Below are 14,510 nucleotides of genomic sequence, written 5' to 3'. Positions count from 1 at the left end.
TCGCCAAGTATGCGGCCGTCCTCTGTGACGGTTCAGGAAGTACTTGCAGGCCCTACAGTGCCCCCAGTCCAGTCCAAAGGGCCTGGCAGGCAGGAGGGCTGCAGGGAGGTGGGGTCTTGTCGAGCCTGCCAATATAGACATTCTAGAACAGTGGTTCTCAACCTTTCTAATGCCGTGACCCCGCAATACAGTTCCTCATGTTGCGGTGACCCCAAACCAAAAAATAATTTTGGTGGCTACTTCATAACTGTAATTTTGCTACAGTTATGATTCGGAATGTAAATACCTGATATGCATTATGTATTTTCCAATGGCTTTAGGCGACCCCTGTGTTTTGGTCGTTCGACCCCCGCCGGGGTCACGGCGTTGAGAACCTCTGTTCTAGAAGGTTGGGGCAACAGGTGTTTCCACAGTGAGTCCGGTAGGCTTCCCCTTCCCAAGGCCAGTCCTCTCTCCCTCGTTCCTGACGGGTGTGCCTGGCTCTGGACACTTGTGTCCATGCTGGGGTCCCTACCTCCAACTTAGTCAAGATATGCAACTGAAATTCAGTCATACTCATGACTATCATTAAACAGCTCTGGGAGAAAAAACAACACACTGATGAGTAAGTTACTTCCATTCTTTAAAAAACTTATAAAAATAGACTTTATGTCTGAACCTACTGACACATTCAGATCCATTTACACACGCGTCCATAAACACAAGCACAAATGCCTAATAACGAAACGGAGACCCGGACACACACATTATTCAGTCAACTCACACCTAGCGTGCACACATCAGCCACATGCCACACAAGTGCACCACCGCCGCACCCCACTGCACCCACTCACATGTCACTACCCATACATCACAGGCACGTACACATCTTACGCCCCCAAAACATCTCAGACACACAGGAAGATGCACAAAAGGCGAACGTAGCTCACACGCCGTGCATGGATATATCCCGTGCCTACTTTGTACGCACATTGCATTCTCATGTCACAGCACACACGAGTGAGCCCCAACGCCGGGCTCTCTGCTTGCCCGCAGGACGGCCTGGAGGTGGGCAAGGGGAGCGGAGGGATGGCAGGAGCATTCTTCTGCCTGCCGAGCCTCTTCATGGTCCAAGCAGACAGGGAAAGACACCTGGATGACACTGGAACCCTGACCCTTGTCCCTCCCCTGCCACCGTGTTCCCACTGCCTTGCAGGTGCCCCTTTTATGAAGACGGCCACCCGGGTGGGTGGGGGCACAAGGCAGCGTGGGACACAGCAGGAGAAGGAAGAGGGAAAGCAGGGTCCCCTCGGGACCCCCAGCTTCCACTCCCCCCTTCCCTCCAAAGGCCCCCACATGCCCCTCCCAGGCTGAGCCCGTCCGTGGGGAGAGCCCACCCATCCCAGGGCAGGGACAGGGACTGGACCGCAGGCCTCATCAGCAGGGGTCAGGTTTGTGTCGGCATGTGCTGGACTAAGGGGGCTGGAGGCCCACCTGGAGCCGCCCAGAGCAGCTCCTGTGCCCCCCAGGCAGGACAGGGAGGCTCCTGTGCCCCCCCCCCCAGGCAGGGACAGGGACTGGACAACAGGCCTCATCAGCAGGGGTCAGGTTTGTGTCGGCATGTGTTGGACTAGGGGGCTGGAGGCCCCCCTGGAGCCGCCCAGAGCAGCTCCTGTGCCCCCCCCAGGCAGGACAGGGAGGCTCCTGTGCCCCCCAGGCAGGACAGGGACTGGACCGCAGGCCTCATCAGCAGGGATCAGGTTTGTGTCGGCATGTGCTGGACTAGGGGGCTGGAGGCCCCCCTAGAGCCGCCCAGAGCAGCTCCTGTGCCCCCCAGGCAGGACAGGGACTGGACCGCAGGCCTCATCAGCAGGGGTCAGGTTTGTGTCGGCATGTGTTGGACTAGGGGGCTGGAGGCCCCCCTGGAGCCGCCCAGAGCAGCTCCTGTGCCCCCCCCAGGCAGGATAGGGAGGCTTCTGTGCCCACTCAGGGCCCTCGGAAAGTGGCCACGGCCCCCAGGCTGCCACCCTCCCTGCTCCTCCCAGAAGGGAGTGGCAGGCAGGGGCCTGGGGAGACCAGGGCTCCATAATGATGCCGATTAGAGCTGGTATATCACCACACAGCAGCGGGTCCTGAAGTGCAGAGCTGGCCAGGGGGAGGGCAGGGGAGGGGAGGGGCGTGCAGGGGAGGGGCGTGCAGAGGAGGGAGCACAAGGAAGCGGAACTGAGACAGGCCCACCTCAGCACAGGGCAGCAGCGGCCCTCCGGGTCGGCCGGATGCTGGCCTCTTCCTCCCCCTGGGGATGAGACAGCTTCTGTCTGTTTCTCAGGGGCTGCATCTCCTCTTATCACTGTAGCCTTGCTTTGTCTTTGCTCCCTAAGAGCTACTTGGAAATGGGTCTCATAACAAACACACAGCACTGAGGGCCCCCCACCCAGTGATTTCCCCCTTTATTCTCACCATTCGTCTTTGTCTTTCTACGTTCCCCCTGTCGCTGTCTTCTCCCCTGGCCCCTCCCCCATCGCGGTCCCCTTCCACGGCTGCTCTCCGTTCTCTTCCCCTGTGGGGCTCCATCCTGACCATCGCTGGGCTTGGGAGTCAGAGAGACAAGGGTTCTCCACTCGCCACTCCGTCACCTGAGCCTTGTGCCCGTCGCTCTCTCACCTGTGAAATGGGTGTGATGATACCCGTCTCACGGGGCTGGACTTGCAGGAGAATGAGCAGCATATGGAGACCTCTGGGCAAGGCTGGGACCCTCCCGGTTCTGGGCGCAGTGTTCTTGTGATTAAAATGAAGAGGTTCTAAATGTATCCTGTCCCTGCCATCCACCATTGTCTCTTCAGTCCTGTGAGTCTCTTAGACTGAAGAGGATGACAAGCTGGCAACAGGAAGGACACTGGATAGACTGTACATGTCTGATAGGTATATGTGTATGTGTACAAGTACACGTGTGTGTATATGTACATATATACTATACACATGCATTTACACACATATATGCATACATTTGGAAGGAGCCTTTAGAATGGTTAATAGAATTTAAAAAAAGTTTTTTTTAAAGAGTCAACTGTATCTTGTGAACCACTTTAGTGTTCAAGGGTGGTCTTGGCACTAAGGTAAGGACATGCCCTCTGTCGGGCTCTGGTCAGATTCTAACACCTCAGTTCCTTGCCCACATGAATAAGCACCTTTTTGGAGTCTTGGGGACGTCTTATGGGATAGGAATGATTTTCAGGAGACTTCCGAATGTGTGAGGTCAGGGCAGAGAATGAATCAGCCAGATTATAGCCCATTCACCGACCCACCGCTTGAAAGTTCACCATCTTCAAGGAGAAATCCCTGAACCGAGGGCTTCTGTGTCCTCACATTGTCCCCACAGTGTCCCCGTGGTCACCCATGCCTTTGTCAATTCATTTTTTTTTCAGTATTTTTTTTGTGTGTGTGGCAGAGACAGAGAGTGTCGGAGAGAGGGACAGATAGGGACAGACAGACAGGAAGGCAGGGAGATGAGAAACATCAATTCTTTGTTGCGGTTCCTTAGTTGTTCATTGATTGATTTCTCATAAGTGCCTTGACTGTGGGGCTACGGCAGACCAAGTGACCCCTTGCTCAAGCCAGCGACCTTGGGCTGGTGAGCCTTGCTCAAACCAAATGAGCCCGTGCTTAAGCGGGCGACCTCGGGATCTCGAACCTGGGTCCTCCACATCCCAGTCTGACACTCTATCCACTGCGCCACTGCTTGGTCAGGCCATTTTTTTCAGTTCTTTGTAGTACCTCCCATCTTTCAGTCACTTCTGCGTTCACTCACCCATTTACACACTCACTTCCTCCTTCATGAGACACCAAAATGCCTATTAATCATTCAAACCCTTATGTCGTTCATTCCTGGATTCACTCACTCACTCATTTTCTCTCTGCTTATGCACTTGGTCACTCAATGTCTCCTTCATTCATTTCCCAAATCCTTACTGAGTGCCGCCATGTGCCATGCACAGAGCCAGGCTCATGGTGTAGAATGGGTGTATCAGCCGTGCTGACCATATGGAGTTGACAGTTCAGCAGGAAAGAGAGCTGTTGTTATAATGTAGCAGCCACTAAGCCAATGGGAAGGGGTAATGTGACAAGCAGTGTCATGGGTGTCCGTGAGGGGGATTTGGCTTCTCGGGAAGCCATGGAGGTCTTCTCTGAGCAGGAGTGAGGCATGAAGGGTCATTAGCCATGCACTAGCTGGAGAAGAGTGGGAAGGGCATTGGATGCAGGCTCCGTGCAGAGAGAAAGCCCAGGGCTGAGAAGCTGGTGTTGCCTTCCTGTGGTCGCCGTCCACTCGGCTGGGGCTCACTGAGCAATGCCCGAGAGTCAGGCACCAGGTTAGGCTTAGAGATGATCCTGCCTCTGCCCTCCCTCGACTGCACACATCAGGGAAGGTTTCTCAGAGGGTTTGAACGGTGCCCCGAAGCCCATAGGATCTGACTGTGAGGTGCCCAGAAGCCCATAGGATCTGACTGTGAGGTGCCCAGAAGCCCATAGGATCTGACTGTGAGGTGCCCAGAAGCCCATAGGATCTGACTGTGAGGTGCCCTGAAGCCCATAGGATCTGACTGTGAGGTGCCCAGAAGCCCATAGGATCTGACTGTGAGGTGCCCTGAAGCCCATAGGATCTGACTGTGAGGTGCCCAGAAGCCCATAGGATCTGACTGTGAGGTGCCCCGAAGCCCATAGGATCTGACTGTGAGGTGCCCCGAAGCCCATAGGATCTGACTGTGAGGTGCCCTGAAGCCCATAGGATCTGACTGTGAGGTGCCCTGAAGCCCATAGGATCTGACTGTGAGGTGCCCTGAAGCCCATAGGATCTGACTGTGAGAAGGCAGATGGTGGGATGACTCAGGAGGAGAGAGTGGGAACGAAGTGTGGAGGTGAGGACGTCTGGGGCTCACAGGAGATTCCAAGTGTGGGCCGGTTGGACTAACCAAAGCATGAAGGTGGGTAACAGGAGATGAGATGGACCCGATCACGGGCGGCCACTGATGCCAGGGCAAGGGGGTTGGACTTTGTCCTGGGTGTAGGGGAACCCTCGAGAGATTTTCAAGCAGAGGAGAAAGGAGCCCGAACTGGGCTCATGGTCGATAGGAATGACGGTGGGTGGCAGCTGGACAGGAGACAAGGACATGGTCTGGGAGAGCAGAGGCAGCCCCTGGGGTTCACGCCTGCCCCTGCCCTCAGGGTGGAGCAGCCCAGGCCCCCGGGGACCGGAAAGCGGCAGGGCCCACGCTGCAGAAGAGCAGCCCGTGGACTCAGGGGCCTGCAGGACTAGGCTGCCACCTCACACTCTGCCTCCCCTCAGGGTCGGAGTGTGTCACCTCGTGCCTGGACCACAACAGCGAGCCCATCATCCTGCCAGTGAACGTGACCGTCCGCGACATCCCCTACTGGCTGAACCCAACGCGGGTGGAGGTGAGCGAGCGCCAGGCGCTGCCCGCGTGGGGCTCCGGGGGGCGGGGGAGGGGAGGATGACCTTGCTGCAGGGTTCCTCTGCCCTGGCCCTGCGTTAATCCCTTTCCACATGTTACACCAACAAATGGTCACACCTCCCTATGGGGTGGCGATGTGCTCACGATCGTTTCTCCAGTCCTGAAGTATTTTAATACTTCCCTTCTGTTGGTCCCTGTGCTAAGGACCCACGATGCATGGTCTCACTGAATCCTGATGCCAGCCAGGAATAAGAGGGCTGATGTCTCTAGTTTACAGATGAGGAGACCAAGACACAAACACGTCAGAGGAAAGCATGGAGTCAGGACACACAGCCGTGTCTGTCTGGAAAGTCTGTGCTCAGGACAGTGATGTTACTGGACTTCTCTGGTCTAGCCTCTGGGAGGTTGTCCAGACTCCACAGCTGGGTTTCCAGTGTCTCTCCCCATACTTGATTGTTTGGTAGAAAGCAATGGATACGTGAGATGAGGACTTAGTGATACCTATTGTTTGTGAAGCACCTGCTATTCTATTGTGCACGTGAACAGCACTTAGCATACAAGACTGTGTTTCAGCCTCAGAATGGTGCGGGCCGGGCAGCACCGACGTCTTGGGAGGGAGACCTCGAGCCCAAGCCTGAGCCCAAGCACCTGCTCTTCTCGAGGTGCCAGGCTGGCTTGCCCCAGTCAGACCGTGAGAGCCTCGCCCCCTGGCCGCCAGTGCCATGGCCCGGGTTCATTCTGGGGCCGGCCACTGGCACTTTCCTTTACGTGATCCATCAGGGGCCCCCCAGAACTGAGGTGGGAGCCCGCCCCTGTCCTCCGGGGCAACACGCTTCCCAGGCCGCATGTACCAGTGCTGGGCACTGGCTCCTTAGCCTGGAGAAAGCAGGCGAGGGAGGCAGGGGTGCAGGGCGAGGTTCAGCTGTGTCTCCAGCCCAGACTCTCTGCCTGGGTGCTGGGCGGCCTCACCGTCTGCCCGCCTGCCGCTGATCACGGCCCGGATAGGCGGGCAGAACCTGATACTGGGTGTCCTGTTTCTCAGATGAGCCGTGGGCACGATGGCGAGGGCTGGCTCAGCACTCCGGGCCTACGGACCTGGCGCTGGGCCTGGCCAGCCCCCTCTGCTGCCCTGAGCACCCAGCTTGCTCCTCCTCTCCTCTCTCCATCCCTGTTTTCTGCGGCGCCCTGCCCCGGCTCCAGCTCTACCGCCCGTTTCTGCCGCTGTTGTCACTGTTTCTCTCTTGCCTCTCCTGACACAGCTGTCACCTTGCTCTGCCTCCCCCGACCCACATCCCCCCCCCATGCCCACCCCCTCTGCCTCCCTGGGCTCTCTGCCTTTCCGCCTCTGAGTCTCCCATGCGTCTACCGGACAGCCCCGTTTCCCTGAGCTGGGGCTCCTTTACCCTCTTCTCCACTCAACACGCCTGCCTCCATCCCCGCCCCCTGCCCCTGCCCCTGTCCCTGCCCCTGCCCCCGCCCCCGCCCCCACCCCCTGTCCCTGTCCCTGTCCCTGTCCCTGCCCCTGCCCCCGCCCCCGCCCCCTGTCCCTGTCCCTGCCCCTGCCCCCGCCCCCGCCCCCTGCCCCTGTCCCTGTCCCTGTCCCTGCCCCCGCCCCCGCCCCCGAGTCCCGCCTGGGTCTCCCGGATGCCCCAGTGAAGGCCGATGTACAGGCCCCAGAGCACACACAGAGCCCGGGCATCAGCGTCTGGGGGTGGGGGCAGGAGATCGCGGAGTCCAAGCCCTCACTCTACACATGGGGGACTGAGGAGCAGGGAGGAGGAGACCAGGCCAGGGTCGCACAGGAAGCGGAGCTGGGGTCATGGTTACAGCTCCTTCCTCGCCTCACCTCCCTCTGGCTCTCCTACCCTGTCTCCCACTTGCCAAAGGCAGGGAATACCCTCCTTCCCGCACAGGGCAGAGCCAGGAGACCACGCTCACACCCGGGAGGACCCAGGGGCCTCCTTGCTTGATCCAGACCACGTTCCCCTGCTCGGGCTTCCACTCAGGCCTTGGCTCTGCTGCACCCCCACCCTCGCTGTGATTCCCACCCTCCCCTCTGTGAGCCCCGGGCACTAAAGAGTTCAGTTCTAATTCACTGTGAAATAAATCCAGGGATTTGAAAGCCTGCAAGCCCCCCTCCCCAGTTGCCCACCCGCTGCCTGCCCTCCCCAGCCCCCACCCAGTTCCCCGGTCTCCGGCCTTTATTGATGCCGGCCTACCGAGAGAGCCATAACAAGGTTCAGACCTCCACCAGCCTCTGGAGGCCTCATTATCCGGGAGGAAAAAAAATGTGGTAGAAAAAGGGAGGAGGGTGAAGGGCAGAGATTGATGATTTCCAGGAATACGGCAGAGACACTGGCCTCCGCCACACACTTGCCCCTTGTGTGGGGAGAGGCTGCCGGGGTGGGCGGGTGTCGCTGGGCTGAGGCGCCCCCGGGTGGCTCTGCCCTCCGCAGGTCTGCCTCCGAGGCCAGTGTGAGGCGGATGGTCAGGGGCAAGGCTCTGCTCCACTCCCGTCACCTTCTTCCCAGGGTATGAAAGTAAGAGGCAAGAACTGACCGTTCATGGCCTCCTCCTGTGACTTGGGCATTGGATCAGACACTTTCCATCTTTTATTTCCCTACCCAGGCCCACCACACACACACACTCACACACACACACACTCACACACACACTCACACAGTGGAGGGAATGGGGTCACAGAGATGGAAGCCTTGTGCCCGAGAGGACTGGAGGGGGACTGAGGTCAGTCTCGTGCTGCAGTTTACTTCAGCTGTTTGTGCAGCCTCCCACGAATGGGCAATACTAATAAGAAAGGCAGGATGTTTACCGACCACTTGCCAGGGACGTGCTGGTAAATGGTTAGCAACTGGCTCTTCTCTCCAGAAAATGAACACTGATGGGTAGCATTTGCCAGTTACTGTGGTGTAAATATTCCCACCTTGGCAAATGCCAGGTTTTCCAAGTTGCTGTCACTACCCACAAAGTTAGGAAGAGAGAAACGCGGTTGCCTCTTGTGAGCGCATGCGAATGGGCTACAGCCTACCACTGGTGCCCATCACACGACGGGCTCAGTCTTTATCACTCCACACCTACTGGCACATGCGGAGAGAATGACGACTGCTTAGATGAGTGGACTGTCACCATGGAGATGTGTTATGACTAGTACACCACAACCTTGACCTTTGTGAAGGCAGGTGCATTGAGGTCTGTCCCAAAATGCCGAGAAGTAGATGCTCACTAAATATTTATGATTGCTTATTGGGGTGACCAAGGTTCTAGTTCAAATCCAGGAGCCTTCTTGTTGTATGTCCTTGGACAAACCCTATCACTTTTTAGACCACAGTTTCCCTGTCTGTGGAATGAAAGAGGCCAAAATCGAGAGCCACAAATCCGAACACCTGCAGGAACCAGGCAGGTGGTCTGAATGGGGGAAGCCCGCCAGACACTTCATTTTTTATGGTTCATTATTCATAGTGGTAGTTGTATTTACTATAAATATTTCAGGAAGACTTAGAAAGAAATGTAACAAGCACTCATGTACATACTGCCCAAATTAACAAATAAGACTTCCCAGATAGAGCTGAGGTTCTCTGCTTTAATTGAGCTGTAACCTGCATGGTCCTCTGAAGCATAAGATTTGGTAAATGTTTATTCTTGTGTCCACTCATGAAACCAGTACCCAGGTCAGGATGGGCACATCCCCCCCAGACTCTTCCCCTCTCTATACCAGGCAGTGCCTCCCCCACCAAGGTAATCCTCTGTTTGATTTTGCTTATTTTTTAAAATTGACGTAATTGACAGATAAGATTACATTAGTTTCAGGAGTGCTAACATATTTTAGTTTTCCTTTCATTAAGAACACAACACCGTATCCCTTTATGTTTTTAAAGCACTCCCCCATGGGACGCCCTGCCTCACCACACACACACCCCTGCACTTTGAAAGTGATACAGAGCAATCTTATTCCAATCTAATAAATGAGACAACACGATACAAACCCAAGGACAGATTGAGATGCCTGTCAAGCTTAATGCTGGAGAGACTGCAGGGAATGGTGGGGACTGGGGCGAACTGAGGAAAACAGGCTGCTTCCAGAGGGGGCGCTTCTGTCGAGCATGGCAAGGTAGAACTATGGGCTTAGGATGGCCAGATTTCCCATATTCTCTGTAGTACAAGAAATCTGGAGTCCTTAAAAATATAAAATCACTTCTTTTTTTTTTTAATATTGGCAAATAATTTTAACTTCTGTTAAGTACTTTGTGTGCCAAACCAAACATTGCTGTGGGTTGGGTAGCCTGGAAGCTGTTGGCTTGCAACCTTCGAATGAGATGGACTCTTCTGGCCCTGCCCTGGGCGTCTGGAACTCAGGGCCCAGCTCCCTTGGGGAAGCCCCTCAGCAGCACCTCCTATCTGCCCTGCCCATCCTCTCGCTCAGGGGTGCTGGGAGGGTTTCCCGATAGAAAATGCTGCTCACAACCTCAGAGGCTTCTAATTCCTTTCGGTAGGTAGGTTCTTGGATTCTTATTGGCTTCTGAAAGAGGGGTGGGAAGAAGAATGATGGAAGGAGGAAGAAAGGGAAAGAGGAAGGGAATGAAGGAAAGAAAAAAGAAATTGCCACTTATTGACTGACTATGGCAGGGGTAGTCAACCTTTTTATACCTACCGCCCACTTTTGTATCTCTGTTAGTAGTAAAATTTTCTAACCGCCCACCGGTTCCACAGTGATGGTGATTTATAAAGTAGGGAAGTAACTTTACTTTATAAAATTTATAAAGCAGTGTTACAGCAAGTTAAAGCATATAATAATAATTACTTACCAAGTACTTTATGTCGGATTTTCGCTAAGTTTGGCAGAATAAATCTTTATAAAACAACTTACTATAGTTAAATCTATATTTTTTTAAAGATTTTTTTAAATTTTAAAAAAATTTTTTATTTATTCATTTTAGAGAGGAGAGAGAAAGGGAGAGAGAGAGATAGAGAGAGAGAGAGAGACAGAGAGAGAGAGAGAGAGAGAGAGGAGAGAGAGACAGAGAGAGAAGGTGGGGAGGAGCTGGAAGCATCAATTCCCATATGTGCCTTGACCAAGCAAGCCCATAAATCTATCTTTTTATTTATACTTTGGTTGCTCCGCTACTGCCCACCATGAAAGATGGAACACCCACTGGTGGGCGGTAGGGACCAGGTTGACTACCACTGATCTATGGTTTGTAGGCACTACTTTTTAGGTGATTCCATATATGCCAATTCATTTTCTCTCCATCATATGCCCATGAGATAAATATTATCAGCATTCATGGAAGAAGCAGCTGTAGTTACTCAATTGTTGTTGTCCCCAGTTCACATAAATGGTGTCGTAGAATCAGAATTTGAACCCAAGGCTAATTCTCCTGCACCCATCCTGCAAGGTTACCCTCTCCCCCACGTTATAAATCATAAACACATGCAACACTGGCAGACAAAGGATGCAGAATCCATTCCTTGAAGAGAAGGCAGCCCCATGGAGAATCCTGCCAAGTGTCTTTAGGTCAGAGGTTGGAACGGTTCAGTGGCCATCCAACGAACAGAAGGGGATATCATGCATCCTGGAGGAGAAGCTCACAGATGAAGAGATGGGTCCAGAACCCAGCAATTTCTCACACACTCACGGACACAGTCATACATTCACTCATCTGCTCATTCGTTCATTTGCTTACTTGAAAACCTCGATTGGGCACTTCCCTTGAAATGGCAGGTATTCTTCAAATACAAGGGATACAGGGTGGAGAATGCCTCGGCTTTCAGAAAGCTTGCCCAGGAGAAAGCCAGATGCATAGTCACTGATAACAAAAGGCAAAAGTAAGGATACAGATATTTATTTTTAAGTTAAATGATACAATTCACTCACAGAAAGTCCCATAAACCAAGGAAAAAGTCAAGGAGAAAAGATGACTCCTCTTAGAAAACATCAGGAGGGATATCAGATCTCAGCCTCAGCAGGACGAGGCTCCCTTAACACACCTCCTTCTATGTGGTTCTGTCTGGGCCCCTCTTGTCTGGGACTCATCTTTTAGGCACTCTGCCCCCTCCTATATTTGTCTCAGAGCCTCTCCACCTTTTTGAACCTTGGTCTTGCCATTGGTCAAAAGAAGAAGCTAATTTATATTTACCGCTTCGGGGGGCTAGGGGAATTTGAAGGAGAGTGTGGAGTTCAAAGTGGAGACCTGGAAATCAGATAGACGTCGGTTTAATCCCTGACTGTCATCACCTGTGTGATGATTTGAGAGGGGTTGTTTAACTTCTCTGTGCTTCAGTTCCCTCTGGTGCAAACCAGAGTCAAACTGAGTACCTATCTCATAGTTATGCATAAGAATCAAATTGATGGAAGTTCTGAGCACAGAGCCTGGACCGTATCATCTGCTTAATAGAGAATTTTGTGTTGATACGGATATGGATAATGATGCTGAGGTCCCTGATGATGAAGATGATGAGGTTGGCGATGATGAAGATGGTGACAGTAGTGGTGGTGGTGTGATGGTGGTAGTTCTGGTGTTATTGATGGTGGTGGGGGAGGTGCTGGTGTTGTTGACAATGACGATGGTGGTGGCATTGGTGCCGGTGGTCACTGAAGCTAGGAAGACGGCGTATTCTTCCTCTGCACCAAGGCAAGAAATGAAACCTGCCTTACAAAGCCTAGTCTGAAGGGACCCCGGCAGGGCTAGAGGTGTCACTGGCATCAAGAGGAATAAGGCTGACGTTTGAGGGGCCCCACTGGGATCTCCCGACCTATGGTGTAAACAGCCTCGCCTTTCCTTCATCTCCTGCTGCGTGTCCCCTTTGCCAGTTCTCCCCACACACAGAGGGGCCCTGTGGTGAGACAGGTGGGGCGTGCAGCCCTGAGGATAGTGGAAAAGCCAAACACCTTGGAAAGATAAATAGGCTCATGCAGATAGTATAAAAGTCCTTTTTCTGAACTCACGTCAAGTAAACCTCAACTGACAGAAACATGTACAACCACACCAGGTCACTCCTACAGACGGATTAAATTAGCTCCCAAATAAACAGGGGGAGGGATGGGCATCAAATCCCTAGTGGGTCCGAACTCTGCCGTTTCTATTGCTTGAACTATTACCAAGTGCCCCTCCAGCATCCCCGAAATGCTGCTGGAACAGACTGTCAGACCCAGAGATGAAAGTGTGGTTCAAGTTTCCCAGAAAATGAAAACAGGTGATTCTCTTTTCTTCTGGCCCTGTGACCAGGGAGCAGGGGGCAAGAAAGGAGGGAGCTAGAGGCAGGGTCCACTGGGGGTCTTCACGTTTCCTTCACTCGGTCTGTGCCCCATGCCAAGTCCTGGGGAGAGACAGAGATGTCTAACATCTCAAGAACTTGAAGCAGTCAGTCCTAGGTCACCCATTTCCACATCGGTTACCTCACCACGTCATCACAACACGCCTATGACATTTTCAGTTCCCATTTGACAGATGGGAGAACCAGGTTTCAGAGCGGAAATTTACAGGGCAATTTTAAGTCTTCCACACCTGTCATACCTCAACACCCAAGGTCCTTCCCATCTATTGCCTTGTGTAAGTCTATTTGAAGGTAGATATGTCAGTAGAGGCAGTAAGGGGCTAGAGAGCAGATTTCACGTTTCGAGACTGGTTAGGCAGATTTTCAAGGTAGGCTATTTGTCCAAGATCTTTAACTCGTCTATACTAGAGTGGTTCCCTAAACTAGACTCTGTGTGAGGCAGAGGACATGTTCTTTGGATGCTTGAGAAGCAAAGAAGACAAGAAAATATAGTCCATTGATAAACTCATCTCTGTCTTGAGGTGGGTCCATTCACTCATTCATTAATTTAAAACATAAATATTTATTGGGCATCCTCCATGTGCAGGGCACCATTCTAGGCATGGGAGATGCAAGGGTGAACCAGATTTGTCGAAGGGCAAAGGAGAAAGGCACCCAGATCAGTCTTAGCCAGATCTCAGGGTCGCGTGGTTCCCTTGGTTCCAAGCTCACCAAGAAGCCTATTGACAGTTTGGGTCCCCTATAGGTCTGCCCTCAGGGAGGGAATGAGCTGGTCACATGGATTTTCCATATTTGGGCCCATGTGATGGTTCTTTTTTTTTTTTTTTTTTTTAATTAATCAGCTGGTCCTCGGCCAGGAGAGCAAACCCTGGTCATAGAGACTACCGTGGCTGGCTCCCAACACAGTTACTTCTCATTGCAAATCTAGGCATTTGCCTCCAGATCATTTTTATCTTCCTTTTGACTTTTTAAAAGAAATCATTGTAATCTGCCGTGAAAAGCAAGGCATCCAGGATAGACCAGAGATGGGAGCTTCTAGGATGGTTACATTAGCCTCGTTCCTGATGCAATTTTGTCTACATAGTTTTTAGCTTTTTTTCCCCCACCAACTTTAAAAATGATCATCATGTTGGGTGAGATGTTATGAGCTGCCTTAAATCATTTCCAAGAGAATTGCCAGGTGTCATCAAATCCTGGTTTCTTCAGTTAACAGCTATGGAGCTTGGGGAATTTATTGTCCTTCTGACCCCAGATTAATGCCCGCCTTATGGCCTGGCAAGAAATAAATAAGATAATGCATAGAGCAATTAGCACCACGAATGCACTCAATACATTTTAGTTGTCGTTATCGTAACAACAGTTGGTATTATTAAAGGAGGCTATAAATAAATTCATCGATGCACACCTCTGAGCTCCGCCTGAGGGCGGGAGAGGGGAAAGCACTGCAGAACAAAGACGTCTGGAGCAGAGATCTCAAAGATAACCAGAGATCCTCCAGGTGAGAAGATGGGGAAGAGCAGTTAGGTGGAGGAGAACAGCAAGAACAGAGCCGCAGGGACAGGGCGGGACAGCGTGGGCCACCTCCGGGAAGCGTGGGCAGGCCCATGTGGCATGGCGGCAGGTGGAGGCCGGAAGGGTTCCATCTCCCCGGGTTTCCATTCAGAGGTGAGTTCATTCCTGCTCCAGAGCTCGAGCCGCTGTGTGAATCAGCATCATCTCTAGAGGCTTGGTTTTAAAAGGTAGAGTCCCAGGCCCCGAACCACAGAGATCTGG

The 14,510-nt window shown here is 52.7% G+C and overlaps 1 protein-coding gene across 1 annotated transcript in view; it reads left to right on the top strand.

Moving 5' to 3' along the window:
* The window catches only part of PAPPA (pappalysin 1), a 242,666-nt gene that overhangs the window by 204,231 nt on the left and 23,925 nt on the right, over positions 1 to 14,510 (top strand). Inside the window, exon 19 of the mRNA XM_066256394.1 lies at positions 5,321 to 5,430. Coding sequence (XP_066112491.1) covers positions 5,321 to 5,430 — 110 coding nt within the window. The remainder of the gene's footprint in view (positions 1 to 5,320; positions 5,431 to 14,510) is intronic.

The sequence above is a fragment of the Saccopteryx bilineata genome, chromosome 2, assembly GCF_036850765.1.
Source record: "Saccopteryx bilineata isolate mSacBil1 chromosome 2, mSacBil1_pri_phased_curated, whole genome shotgun sequence".
NCBI lineage: Eukaryota > Metazoa > Chordata > Mammalia > Chiroptera > Emballonuridae > Saccopteryx > Saccopteryx bilineata.
The sequence above is the reverse complement of the archived record's forward strand: the minus strand, read 5'-3'. Positions and strand labels throughout refer to the sequence as shown.